Raw genomic sequence first — 14,012 nt, forward strand, 5'->3', positions numbered from 1 at the left:
TCCTCTGTTACATAACCGATCACAGAGCACGCAAGGGGTGAAGGTTGGAGCGGGACGCCGGTGCACCTGCAGCAGTCTGTGCCGAACCTCCAAATCCGACATGATTTAATAAATGTTTTCTGATTTGAATGGGGGGTTTTGGAAAGCAAACACGCCTGTTACTTAAATACATTAAGTCCCATTGCTCTCGGAAACATGACACATTCGTAAACTGAAATCCAGATGCGAAAATGACAAGTAAATTAACTTTGACCCTTTACACCCACCCAATCTCCTTTCTGGAAACGTGCGTAAATTGCATACAACGTATGTTGGCACTGAACTGTTTTACGACAGGTGTTATGAAGATAAGACATTTTAAAGTCCCCAGTTTTGGCACACCACACAGGACGCAAATATTCTGCATCTGCAATATAATAAACCTATATAGCTTCTGTCGGTGCTCTCGCACACTGCCTGCTGCGGACAGTCAGTCCATCGGGAAATGGTCTTCACATTCCCTCCTTACTAATTCGAGCACACGTTTCTACTTTATAATTTCTCCCTTAAACAGACAAGTGCATGAGTCATACAGTAACTGGCCCAGGACAGTAAGCGTATTTTGTCGTGTCATACTATTTTATAACCGGTTTAACCTCTCCGTATTCCCTCTCTTACCCGCTGCCAGCTGCAGTTGTTGCCTTGATAGAGTTGATCCGGAGCCGGGTGGCGATGTTCCTGAGCGCCTGCACAGTCTGCTGGTCTGGTTTATGGTAGTCCTCCATCTGGCCGATGAACCGAAGAGCACACGCGCGTACACACAAGCCGGTTAAACAGAGGAAAGAGTTAAATGTCCCCGGTCTGCTGTTACGAGAATAAAGGCGATGAATGTGCAGCGGACGATGGCAGGGGTTAAAAAGAGACAGCGGTGTTGAACCTGAGCGAGAGAGAGGGGGAGGGGGGCGTGTTTGCATGCAAAGCCTATGAATATGGCTAATCTAGGGCTAAAAGGAGCCCACAGTTTACTCCAAACTGTCACGCATGAGCACAGCCAATAGTAGAAAGGGATCAGGCTGACAGCAAGGCCACGCTCACACACGGTCAGACGCACTCTGTTCAGGGACGCTCGGCTTCAATCTCAATGGCTCCCTAATGACATGTTTTCAGGGAACTGTAAAACCTCAGTATGTGGCTGCACAGTTTCTACAGGAACACAATTTTGGTTCATCTTCACAGTGAGTGATATCGGGGCGTTTATTCTTACTGTGCCTACTCCCATCTCCTCGTGCAACTACTGTGTGTGTGTGTGTGTGTGTGTGCGCGCGCGCTCGCACTTCATACTAATGGACTTTTCTTGTAGTTGCACAATGTGGCGGTATTGATGTGAAACTGCAACTTGTCATATCTGCACCAATATAACCAAGAAACCTCCTCAATAGTTGCATGTGGTATTAAAACAAAATTATGTTTACAAAGATAACAAGGTATTGAATTATAGGCTTTTAGAGTGCCATAAATTGTACCTGTCCTGGGAAGCTACAGCATTTGGATGAAGACAGGCAGGGAGGGTGATGTGCCAAAGGAAGGGTATAAATGACAGTAATATAACCTTAATGACATTTCCCATTGAGGCTGACGTGACTGGCTGCAGTACAAACCTGCTACACCTGCAACACGCACTTACATGTCATACAGATAATGACTGACACGGTTAGACTTTTTCAATCCAAGCAGAGAGTTATTTTGCCTTTTGGATTTGTTTTGACACAGTTATCAAGGTTCATTTGAGAAGACTAACCTTTTCTCTTGTGATCTTGAGAAATCTAAAGGCTGGGTCACTCTTGCCACTGGCTGAGACTAACTTTCACATTTGGCCAGCAGGGGACCTGAGGAAGGGGTTTCAAAGGGGGACATAACATTTCCCGGTCAATCTTGTTAATTAATATCTCCCTACTGAAAGGAGAGAGACAATTTGTCTTGTCACTTACACCCCGAGTAGCTCCCAGATCAAGTTCTCTGATGAAATAAACCCTTGCATGGGCAAAATAGCAACTGATCACAATTTAAAGTCGACAGAGTTCCAACCACAGACAGAAAATAAGCACCTAGCGACATCTGGTGGAAAAACAGACACATCATTCTCTTGTCCTTTTTATTAATGTAGTTAGACGTTCTCTTAATTTGTGTGGGATACATTACACAACAGAAAAAGGAGTAAATTGGGAACCTCTGTTAGAAAATGTTAATTTGGACTCACAAATTTGACCGGTTTAAAACATACAAAAATTTAATTCACACAGCAGCTCCTCAGCAGGAAACAAACACAGACAACCCTATTTTCAAATCTTTAATATCACAAAATAGCCATAATAAACCAAATAACGCATAGTAACAACAATCTCAGAAAATGTATGTAATTTGCTAAGACTCTCCCAAATTCTTATTTCTGGCCGATAAGATAAATTATACTAAAGCGTAAAACAATGTAAAATCTTAAATATCTAACTGGGATTAAAAAAAACTCTACATTTAAATCATTATTCCTGTGTGCGTTTATTTAACCAACACATTCCAGAAGTGTTGGCCAGATGACCTCTGAAATGAAAAATTATAACAGGGCAATGAAGTGTACAGACAATTTGAATCCTGGCTATGGACATGTCCTTTTTGCATTACAAATCAAAATGTTGAAAAACACAGTTAACAAGTCAGTACGGAAAGCATGTGGATCTGAGTTCAACTTAAATATGCAGGACAGAAGAAAACATGACTGGCACATACTGCAAGTAAACATCAAATACATTCAAATAGCAGGACCAAATGCAAAGTCATGGTGTCACAATCAAGACAGAAATTCATATTGTCATTCAGCTATTTTCAATTGTTGATTACATGATTTTCTGAATGTTCCACAAGTGACATGAACATTTTCAAAGAGAGCGTTAATCTCTGGAATTCCTGTTGCTGCAAAAAAAGGAAAACGTCTATTTCAATCTGGAATGACTTGATATACTGATTACAAAGAGAACTACAGTATAGACATCGGAACAGTACCATGTGAAAAAGTAGCCTGATCATCAATGAACCGACTGCTGGCGTCAAACATCACTCTACCAGCTGTCAGAAAACCTTACAACTTAAATTTCCATGCTTCTACATCATTTTGAGATGGTTTTAATGGTCTTGTCTATGCTAACAGGGTAGATGAAAAGCAGATATACATTAGATCAGTTTTCACTGATGACAAACAGATGTGCTTCTTCCTGTGCTCGCTGCGGTCTGCAGGGTTTATAGTTGTGTGCTGCAGTAGCCTTTTACTGCAAAACCCCCCCAACAAATTACCACAATTTATTCTATCTTTAAGTCTTTATGACTTAAGATTTAACTGTGGGCTAGTGAAAAAATCATTGGAGGTAGGATTGGAGGTATTTTATGCGTCATTAGTAGTTTGGATTACTGGTATGACCGACTGGTTTGAAACATTCTGAAGCTATCAAATGCATTTATGGTTTTTGCTCATACTTGAAGTGTAGGTCAGTTACAGGACCAGAACCCAGAGGTTTAGATAAGAGTTCTACTATACCATTGTAAAATATCCTAAAATGCTGGCATCCCTAAAGGCATAGCGACGATATTCTCCTGCGAGGTTCCCCTCCAAGTAAGCTCCTGTGAGCTCAGCTAGTGGAGGAGAGATGAACAATACAAAAGAAGATCAAGAATAGGGAGAAATGTGGTGAAGAAAGCTGCTTTGTGCGTTCGTCTGTGTGCCTTTATAAACTTGTCACAGTCTCTAACATAACATTAAAAAAGGCAGCCCTCATTTTCAGTTTGAGCTGTTAGCTGCAAGTGCTTCTCCAAACAACAGAAGTTCTTTATCTTCCTTGGACGACCTTTTTAAGAGATACGGACACATCACAAAATGACACAACTGTAACGGTTGTTCGGTGTGTCTCTGTGGTGATACCAAAAATATACAGACCTCAGCATTACTTTAAGGGAGAAGGATCAATTAGTGAAAATTAGTAGTCCTTTTGAACGCCACACAGTGGGACACTTTGTCTGCAAAGACCACCAAAACAGTTCCGAGGTCCGCAGCACAGAAGTCTTTTTTCTTAATAAGCAGTTGGAGTGTAAGTTCCCATACTCTTGCACTGCGAGAACTCCAAAGAAAGCAGCATCTGTGATTCTCATAATGTTCAAGCTGCAAAGTTGTCTGTCCCGTCCCAAGGTCAAAAGTCAAAAGATTTGATGTCACCAAAGCTCCACTGTGGTCCCATCCTCAAGGGAATAAAACCAGTTTAACTTTACCAGTACATGATCGAATGTTTCATCAAAATTTATAAAATAAGAAGGAAAACTCAAGGCCACACTGGGAAGTTCTAGCTCATTCTTCACTCCTCTTGTAGCTCTGGTTTGACATAATTGGACAAAAAGCCACGAGAGTAGCAATCAGGATCAGCGTTCAGGGGAGAACTCAAAAAACAAGTTCTGAGTCAGGAACAGAGGAACGTTGCGGTGCACATGCTATATTAATGCTCAGAACACAGACTGGTTTTGTAGGGTTGTGGTGTGCAGTGTGTCAAAAACCTGCTATCCGCACTTCTTTTAATTCCCATTACCTTCTGGATTCTTCACAGGTCATGAAGGGGTCAAAGCACAGACAGTGGTGAACAGCGGTGATGGCTGAAGGAGACTATAGCTTCATGTTGCTGAACTCCTGAGAAAGACTCTGCAGGTAAGCATCATGAATGGCACTGAGGAAGTCTGGGTCGTTCTAGACAGGGACAAAGTAAACGAGAGAGGAATGAACACCCGACTCCTGAGAATGTTTGTCTATACACATTAAGATGACAGATTTTTCACTGGATTTCAACCTTTTCATTGGAAACATACACACTGTAAAGTTGTTAATACATTCCTCTCACTTACTTTTAAAATATCACATCACGGATTCACATTGAAACACTCAAAATTCAACAGCAAGGTCTCTGTTACTCAGGATTGTTCACACAAGTGTTTTATCTAAATGATCTAATTTTATCAAAACTATCTAAATGTATTCAGGAACTAAAATAGATAATAAGTAGTAAATAATAAAAAAGTTCCTTTTAAGCATTCTTAAGCATGCTTTCCACTACATCTGAAGAATTGTGAAGATTTGGCAAAGCAGTCCAATGAATAAAAAGCAGCATTTGATACACAATTTTCAATATAAGAAAACAACAGGGTTGTCCTGTTGTTCAAATTTACTGTTGAAAATAAGAAATACAGACATGGGAAATTCTAGACAAGGGTGTCATGGTTACTTATTTTAGCTTTAGAACGTAACCATCAGCAAAAAAAAGCTTTATTTCTCTTTGGGTGAACAGACCTTCACCCTTGAGCAGTGGTTGGCAATAGGTGGCCCGCGGGCCGGTTCTGGCAATAATATCTGATTGCTTTGATTGCAGAAAAATTAAAAAAATGATAGCGGCTGGTGCTGAAATAGATATCAGTCATGACAGCTATAGTTACTCACACAATCTCTTCCTCTTAAGTGATTGTGTGGCAGCAATGCTTCATGACAAGTTTATTGAGAGCTTTTACTTTGAAGAGTTCTGAAAGACATTCAAAAGAGACTCTGGCCTGCTTGACAGACCTCTGAAAAAGCAGTCAGTAAACGTGTGATTGGATTCCCCTGAATTTCCTCAGGGAAATGAAAATAAGCGTCCATAGGTGTATGAATGTGGATCAAACGCTGGGACGCACACAAACTGCAGCACATGCTTTATTGTGAGCATGTGCAAAAGTGTCCTTATAATCAATTTGTTTAACAAAGGAGAAAAAAATACCCGCTGGAAATTGGGATTGATCGTGCAACCTTCCAAACGGGAGTCCCGTAAGGTATTGAGCTTTGACTTTCCCCCCACTCCAACGTGCCAACAGTACTGCTTTTATGCATTTTACGCCTTCGGTGTACCTTAATGAGGTGTATCAGGGTCTCCTGTAGCTGTGTTTTGCTGCAGAGGGCTTGTGGCGGGTCTCCTACAGAGGTGGAGGAGGGCTCGGAGGGGGAAGGAGGGACCACTGATGCTGCTGCTGCTGTTTTACTGATGGACTGCTGGAAGGCGCTGGGGGAGAGAAGCACCTGCGGCCCTGGAACAACAAGACCTGGACTCATGGGGACAGCCTGAGAATAGAAAAGGAAGGACAAAGAAAGGACATGCTGGATTATGATCCAATCTCTCGTGATATAAAAGTACATGTGAAAGGCATGGCACTGATGAGGATGATATCAGCAAATAGATCCACAACAACAGCTGGTAACAAAACCAGTGTACTCACAGACATTGGTTTGATCAGGTTTGTAGGCGGCGAGAAAACATCCATCTCCTTGCTGTGCTGGAGAGGGGGTTTCCCCATGGGCTCTTGGAAACTGTGGGGTGGGAACAGTGTGCTTGGCAGGAAGTTTGGTGCGAGGATAGGTTTGTGGATGTCTGAATTCATACATTGCACTGCCGGTTTGAGCGTGCCGAGTATGTCCTGTCCCAAGTAGGCGGTGGGAGCTGCTGATGGTGCTGCAGGACCAGACGGAGCGGCACGAGGCTCTGAGCCAGCTGGAGGCACCATGAGAGGGGAGACTGAGCACCGAGGCTGGGGGTCTGACCTGGGGACCACTGACTTGAAAACAGGGGAGGAGTGTAGCGTGTACTGAGCTGGGAGCAGACCAGGGGCTTGGTGCTGATGATTTGACCCAGGGTCTTGGGCTGCAAGATGAGGAGGGAGATGGTTTTGGTGGGCTGGAGTGGGATAAGACTGGTTTTGGATGTAACCTGTGGAGGGGTCACTGGAAGCAGTGTTCTGTGCAGGCATGGTGGATAAAGAGGGGTCTTTAGGGAGGGGTGATCCAAAGAGCTCCTCAACTGTGATCTGCTTCACCATTGAATGAGAGCTCTGGTGGATTAAAAGAACAAATCACACTTCAATCAATAGCACTTCCTTAAATGTGAGAATTTGCTGCTTTTCTCTCTTTAATATTACTGTACATAAAACACCACTGCTGTGCAGGAAATCCTTGAGAGCAGAAATATTTCTTGAAACTTGGCAGAGGAGAAAATGGCACCAGCAGTGCACAGTGACACTGCAGTACCATACCAAATCTGAAGATCCCTTTACTGTCCCTATGGAGACTACGATGTACCTCCTACTAGGTCATTCTCTACTGGCTTATGTAACCATCTTATTGGATGTTTGAATTCAAATGCTTACCGAAGTCATGTCACAATTAGGAGGTCACATGTAATACTTTCTAATGGGAGACAGTCTGTCTGTAAACATCTAAGACTGAAGAAGAGCACCGTATCTCTTGTCCTTGACTGTCTAGGCAATGACTCGTTCCTATCTACTAGGGGTCAACCAATAATCGGCCTGGCTGATTATCATGGCCGATGTTCAGCTTTTCCCCAATAATCTGCATCGGCTATTTTAAAATCAAAGTGCTGAGATAATGAATTAATAAAACATGCGCCAACTTTGGCTCTGATGCAGCCGCCTCTCTGTCTGTACTCAAGTCCCGCCCACAGTACTGGCAGGTTGGTAACAAGTCACAAGTATTAGCCTGTCATCACTGGCTATAGTGTGGAAGCAGTCAACAGAATGAGTGAGCCATCACGCTGCAGCCCCTCCCCTCCTCTCTCAGCAGAGCTCCGCTACACACACGGAGCGCAGTGAGCGGAGATCAGTGTGGATTACACAAGTTGACTACTGCCGTTACTGTAAGTAAGTGCAGCAAAACCAGCAGTACTAGTAAAAGGCTGATCCTGCACGTTGTACTGATGCAGTAACGTGTACAAAGCAATATTTTAATCTGCTCTGTCTCATCCACCGCAGCTGTGTTTTGGTTTTACAAAAGCACATGTGCTAGCTCGGCTAATTGCTAGTTATAAATGAGCTAAAATTAAATCTCTCTGTCTGTAGCCTGTTTAGCCAAGATGCTACGTATCTTAAAATTTAGCAAAGCCTTGTAAACTCTGATGCTTGTTGAGAGAAACTAGCTCCTCTCTACCAGCAGCAGCAGGAGGAAGAGGAGGAGGAGGACTGCTGTCTTCAATCTAAACTTCACTCAGTATTTGGATGTCAGGAATATAGTTTATAATATAGTTTATTTTACATGTTCAATTTGTTTCCAGTGAGATACGGATTTTATATACAACAGAGAGGGTGGCTTGCTGCTGTAAACATTAATTTTGGATACAGTTAGTTATAATAAAATATTAATTTTGATTACTGTTCTGAATTTATTCTTTTTTTAAAGGCAATTATTTAGTAATGAAAAACCAATAAGAGTACAGATAAATAACAGTAAATAGTATCAATAAAATCCTAACAATATCTAAATGGCAGCAGGTAAAGACAAAGTTTATGATAATTTATCCCTCATTGTTAACAAGTTTATCTCTGGGATGGCTCTCTAATTCATTTAATTTACTATTCAAAATATATTGATAAACATAAAATCAATTCAGAATCGTTTGTGAATTGTGTGTACCTTTTCAGGTTGTGGTGTGCTGTGCGCACGCTCTGTGGCGTTGATAGCTGCTTTCACATTAGGCTCTGCAGACACATCTGTTTCACCTGCCTGAGCCTGCAAAACACACACACACACACACACACACACACACACAAATAAATAACAGCCTGAGGATAAATACATGGACTAAAATCAGGGGTTAAGGAACTGGAACAGGCATAAATTCAGATGTCACCTCTAGATCCCCAAACAAAAATAAACCCAGATTTAGTACCACTGTAATATCAGATATGCATGTGGGTGACTCCTAAAGGCGTATCTGCTGAGTCACACCTGTCAAAGTGTTTCAATCAGTGTTTAAGACATATGGATGAAAAATAATTTATTCCTCAGTTCCTGGGTTGGTGGCCTGTGATGTGAAGTTCATGTTCCTGTATGGTATCCAATACCAGTACTAAAATAATTATAAGCAAAACATATTTGCTCATCTAAGAACCTAAATAACATGTTATGTTTGCCTCCTCACTCTCTGGTATTCCTCCTTGGCTTTGCTGAGCAGCTCCAGGATGTCGATGGGCCGTGGTTCTGGGACACCATTGGTCCTCCGCGGCTCTGCCTTCTCTGGCGACTCCCTCTGGGCGTGGTCTGCTTCTTGTTTCACAATCCTGGGGAAGAATAAAAGCGTGACATATAGTCTACACAACTACCTGTTTTGTTTGTTTGCTTTGTCACATGTGTATTCAACTACTCCTTGTGAGGAAAGCAGAGCTGCTTCTAAAGCTGGCACCTAATGGATGAGGAAACAGTAAAGAGCTAACAATGAAGCGCTGTCCTAACTCATCACTCATCAAACACAGATACAATATACACATGTCCAGGTACTTACTTGACCATCAGCTGAGCAATGCGTTGACAGTCCCTCTTGTCATAGAACCAAATACTGTAGATACCCACTGCAAGAAAGCAGAAGCATTACAAAAGATAATTTTTATAATTTGTGTGGAATGATTAATTTAGTCTACAAGTTTTGTAAAAACAATAGGCCTACTGTATATGACTGAAACTTTGCATTTATCATTTATCAATATTATTACTGTCAGTGCAGCCGGAGTTCGGCCGCCTCTGTCAGATTTGGTCCCGCCTCCAGCTCTCAACAAAACTCATGGGAAACACTATTTTCTAGCAAGTGTCTGGCTGGACACACAGTGTGACAGTGTTTCTGCTTTGCCACACAGAAAAAATAATCACTAAATAAAACTAAACTGCTTTTCCTGCCGTTCCTGCTGTTTGATGGTTTAATATAGTTTTATATCACCAGCAGGTGTTCAAAAAGCAGTAGTGTGCGCTTGTGAAAGCCACTCTATGCGCCTCTACATCTGTGATTGAATGCCATCCTGTAGAGTGACTACAAAGCCAGTGTGTGTTTGTTTAGACCGTGCAAATGTAAGGTCATTTTTAAAAATGAACTTTCCCCCCCCCCACTTTATCAAAAAGTTGAAAAAGACTACGGCTGCGATAATTTTAGTACTCAAAGCTTCTACAGATTATTTCAACAATTCATTGATATGTCGTTTAAGAAGTACTTTTGTACTCTCTCTCTCAGAGCACAAAAACCACGAATCACTGCCGCTATCATGTAGAGCGTCTGTACTTATTAGAATGTCAGTCTGCCCCAGAAGAAATTGAACAGAGAAAGTTTTCCAAATACTGTCGATAATCAGGAGGCTGTTAAACAGTTAATGGTGAATTGTCATTAGCTACGTTAAAGTGGGACATTTTTTGCTTGACAAAAGAGTAGAGCTGCAATGATTAAATGATTATTTGTCAACAGTTTAATTAATCGCCAACTATTTTGATAACTGATTAATCGGTTTGAGCAATATTTTAAGAAAATAGTTCCAGCTTCTTAAAATGTTAATATTTTCTGGCTTGTTTACTCTGCTATGACAGTAAACTGAATATCTTTGTGGACAAAACAAGACATTTGAGGACGTCATCTTGGGCTGATGTGTGACATTTTTCACCATTAGAAGACAAAATGGTAAAATAAAAACTAACTATGTCAGCAGTTTTTGCTGAAACATTCGCTAGTTAATTTTCGATTGCTTGTGTGTCATTTGTGTTTGTGATGAAACACTGGCACATTCAAAGTCCCTCAAGAGGTTGAGGTAACCTAGCAACCTGTGTGTTTGCCTCCCTGCAGCATCTGCTGCTACCAAGGGGAATATGAAGAGGTGTAAACAGGTGCGAGTGTCCACTGGTCTCTCTAAATGGCATTCTCAAAGTTTGATTACACTTGTCAGCCTTGGGCTTTCTGGATCTACTGGTGAACTCACTCACTAGTACTCACCACCAGTCTCACAGGCTTGGAGCGAGACATAAAATAACCATAAATGACCAACATCACATCTTCCCTGTGTTGGGACTCTTCAGCCAAACTTCTATCTTGCTCCTGATCAGCCTTCATCGTTCCTTCTTTGCTCTTCCTATTTCACAGCAGTGGGAGGAGTCTTAGAACCATCTTTAAGATATCTCCCTCTTTCTCCAGATCAGAAAGGTGGAATCGACAACACAACAACCACACCTCACAGGAGGGCAAACGCAACGACAAACATAGACACTACATGCTGACGAATGAACGTCTGAGAACTACCAAAGGAACCTCAGACAGTACGTTTCACAACTGAAGAGCACAAATGGACTAATACAACCTGAGAGAGAGAACTACACAAGCAGTCAAAATCAACCAACGGAATAAAATCAAGGAGGGGACACCATCAGAGAACATTGACACCGTCTTTCAGAGCGTCTCCAACAAAACCTGAGGAATATTAACAACCAGTGTTTTACTTTATCTGTCTGCAACTCAAGCCACTCTGAGGAATTAAAATGCTAACGCGACCACTTGGGCTTAAGTGAAGTTACCGGAGAAGCTGCTCTGGTCTTAAAACTAACAAGAAATAACATCATGTCTTCCATACCAGCCAGGCTGATAGGCAAACAAAGTCCAAAAGGGGAGCAGTCTACTTTGACGTTGACCCTGGCTATGTTATTTTTTCTTATAAGCAAACAAATGGGAAAACAGTCAAACTCCTTATTCATAGCCTTGATGAAACTCCTGTTCAGACTTCTAATAGATTACCTCGGTGGCAGCACTGTCAGTTACTTTCTGAAGATCTGAGGGATTTCATCACTTCTTTCTTTTCAAATTCTTACAGCTAGAAAGGTTTGACTGCAGCACCTCACTGGATAAAGCCATCAGCAAAAGCACAACTCATTTAATAAAATATATCTCAGTCAGATTCATAATCAAACCCATAGGTCTTTTTTTCTTTTTAGGTTTAGGTTTCCCCAACGCAAAAGGATGTCAACTGTGACCAAACCAAGCTGAAACTGTTGTCCTCTGGTACGCTTGCGTGAGGTCATGAGTGAAAAAAGTGTTTCCGAAGATGTTCTCTTGCTAAATGTGACTCCAAGATGCCAAAATGACTTCAAGCAAAAGGGAAAAGAGATGTTCCAGAGAACATTGGTGAGGTGTTTGTCCGGCATTTACAGAGGTACTGTTATGTTCTGATCCATTTATTTGTGTGTGTGTGTGTGTGTGTGTGATAATGAATGTTAAAAACACCTACACGGCTGTCTGCACAGAATGCACATCTTCTGAGACACAACAGTGTTTCATTGTAGTTGAGCAGAAACCTAAGAAACAATGCATAATATCCCCATTGACAGAGGATTTTTACTATTTTGCATAGCATTTGTAATGGTGTGATGACAACAGTTCCATAAATATTTTCTCTGGGATGATCTCATATTTTTCATCACACACATTTTTTAAATTCATCTTGGTATGGGGCTGGGCCTCACCTGCAGCTACCCTTCTTTGTTGGATGGCTTGCTGCCTTTAACTTGTCAAGAAACATCGAAGTACTCAAAATATTGGATCCAGGCACCGTATAATAATCTCAAATGACATCTAATTTCAGTCCACACAGACACATAAGCATGTCTGTGTGTTACATCTCCTGTTTAAATGTAAATCCTCCGTACTTGTATAACGCCTTTCTAGTCTTTTACACTTTACCACTCAAAGCGCTTTTACACTACATTCACACACATTTATACACTAAGCCTAAGTGCTAAAACAGAAACTATCATTCACACACATTCGTACACTGGCGGAACAGCCGCCAGAGGCAATTTGGGGTTCAGTGTCTTGGACACTTCGACATGCAACGTGGGGGAGCCGGGATTGAACTGCCGACCTTCCGATTAACGGCCAACCCGCTCTTCCACCTGAGCCACAGCTGTCCCGTTTAGAGCTTCCATTCTACAAACAGACTCACAGTTTCCGTTCCTATAGAGCAGGAAGGGATCCTGCAGCTGGAACTCCAGGTCTTTGTTGATCGGCTCCACCAGGTTCTCTGTGCTCAGTCGGTTCATGATGGTGAAGCCATGACGAGGTGAGGCAGACCTTAGATGAACAATAACAACAAACACTGCAAAAAAAAATACTCTAGCAGTACAAAACATAACCTCCACTTTCTTAGGCACTATATTGCACTTATGCACTGTATTTACCAAAATCTTTAAAATAGAAAAACATTTTTGACTTGCATTACTTTTAAATATAATAAAGAGCCAAAGCCAAAAAAACACAAATGTATGAAATCCTCATAGTTGAAAGCCATAACGTAGTATGTAGTAACTGTAATAAACAAGGTAAACGATTGATCAATGACCACATTTTAAATATTTTTCCCCCGCAGTTAATGTTTGTTTACAAAGACTGCGGCCTACACACGTGCACAGAATACGTCAGATGGCAGCGCAAACATAAGTAACACTAAACAAGTCGCACAAACAACCTTCACGATCGTCATATGAAATTATTAAACAGATTGTATGTGCTTACCTAGCATAAACAAACAAGGTGCCCTCGATTTCGGTCTTCTCCTGAAATTAGAAGTGACGTTATGTGTAAAAAGCAACAACCGCTAAACAAAAACGTGCTAAATAATAATATTAGCAACGAAAGCTGACTGTTAGCGTTATTACACAACTTATGTTAGCTCAGGTAACACTAACTTTATCGAAAAAGTAATCAAAACACTGACACAGTGCCACGGGTATAAAAACAGCATGCTCGAATAAACATATATAGATAAGTTACAGTTCGACATAAGTTATATATTAATATAAATGTCTTAGTGTTTCTGCGTGTTTAGCGAAGAGCTAGCATTAGCATGCTACGTGAACATTTTGCTAGCATACTTTAGATTCACGATACTGTTGCATGTGTGTTTCACACACTTACCCATTCGTTCGCTTTGGAGTTGAAGTTGTAGAGAGCCACCTGGCCGGTAACATCGAGCAGTTTATTAATGTACGGGTCTTGTCTCTGTAGAGCTGCTAAGCTCATCATATGTCCAGAATTCACGGTCTCCATTTTGGATGTGATTGTTGCTCCCGCACGGACGGATTTCTGCGGACACTTATAACTTCCGCTGTCCCCGAAAATCAC

The 14,012-nt window shown here is 41.5% G+C and overlaps 2 protein-coding genes across 5 annotated transcripts in view; both read right to left on the minus strand.

The window, feature by feature from the left end:
- LOC123975084 (transketolase-like) overlaps positions 1–2,023 on the minus strand; it is an 18,484-nt gene extending 16,461 nt beyond the window's left edge. Inside the window, exons 1-2 of one of the 2 annotated variants that reach the window (XM_046056230.1) lie at positions 1,968–2,023; positions 1,778–1,865 (exon numbers count right to left, since the gene is read on the minus strand). Coding sequence is in view for 1 of the 2 variants with exons in the window: in XM_046056229.1 (XP_045912185.1) it covers positions 658–953 (296 nt within the window). In the remaining variant the exon portion in view is untranslated. Of the gene's footprint in view, positions 1–657; positions 1,020–1,777; positions 1,866–1,967 lie in introns of those variants that run through there. The other variant, XM_046056229.1, reaches the window with a different exon arrangement.
- Positions 2,024–2,312: 289 nt separating this feature from the next.
- On the minus strand, positions 2,313–13,945 carry dcp1a (decapping mRNA 1A). Of its 3 annotated transcripts, XR_006825986.1 has the most exons (10): positions 13,806–13,945; positions 13,404–13,444; positions 12,835–12,962; positions 9,375–9,441; positions 9,015–9,153; positions 8,507–8,602; positions 6,304–6,912; positions 5,939–6,148; positions 4,599–4,753; positions 2,313–2,943 (listed from the first exon to the last, which is right to left on the minus strand). XR_006825986.1 is itself a non-coding variant. In XM_046056233.1 (9 exons), exons 1-9 carry the CDS (start codon positions 13,935–13,937, stop codon positions 4,673–4,675), a joined length of 1,503 nt encoding a protein of 500 aa, XP_045912189.1. In that variant the 5' UTR covers positions 13,938–13,945; the 3' UTR covers positions 2,313–4,672. The 3 variants fall into 3 exon arrangements, 2 of the variants coding, with proteins under 2 accessions (XP_045912189.1, XP_045912190.1); XM_046056233.1 differs by having other exon boundaries at positions 2,313–4,753; XM_046056234.1 differs by having other exon boundaries at positions 2,313–4,753; positions 12,835–12,987.
- Between the last annotated feature and the right edge of the window lie 67 nt (positions 13,946–14,012).

Source organism: Micropterus dolomieu, linkage group LG08 (genome assembly GCF_021292245.1).
Source record: "Micropterus dolomieu isolate WLL.071019.BEF.003 ecotype Adirondacks linkage group LG08, ASM2129224v1, whole genome shotgun sequence".
NCBI lineage: Eukaryota > Metazoa > Chordata > Actinopteri > Centrarchiformes > Centrarchidae > Micropterus > Micropterus dolomieu.

Coding starts and splice junctions, on each gene's coding strand:
- dcp1a (XM_046056233.1), bottom strand. CDS start 13,937: ATGGAGACCGTGAATTCTGGACATATGATGAGCTTAGCAGCTCTACAG. Junction 9,442..12,834: donor GCTCTATAGGAACGGAAACT/GTGAGTCTGTTT, acceptor GCTTTCTTGCAG/TGGGTATCTACAGTATTTGG. Junction 6,149..6,303: donor ACCTGATCAAACCAATGTCT/GTGAGTACACTG, acceptor TTCTATTCTCAG/GCTGTCCCCATGAGTCCAGG.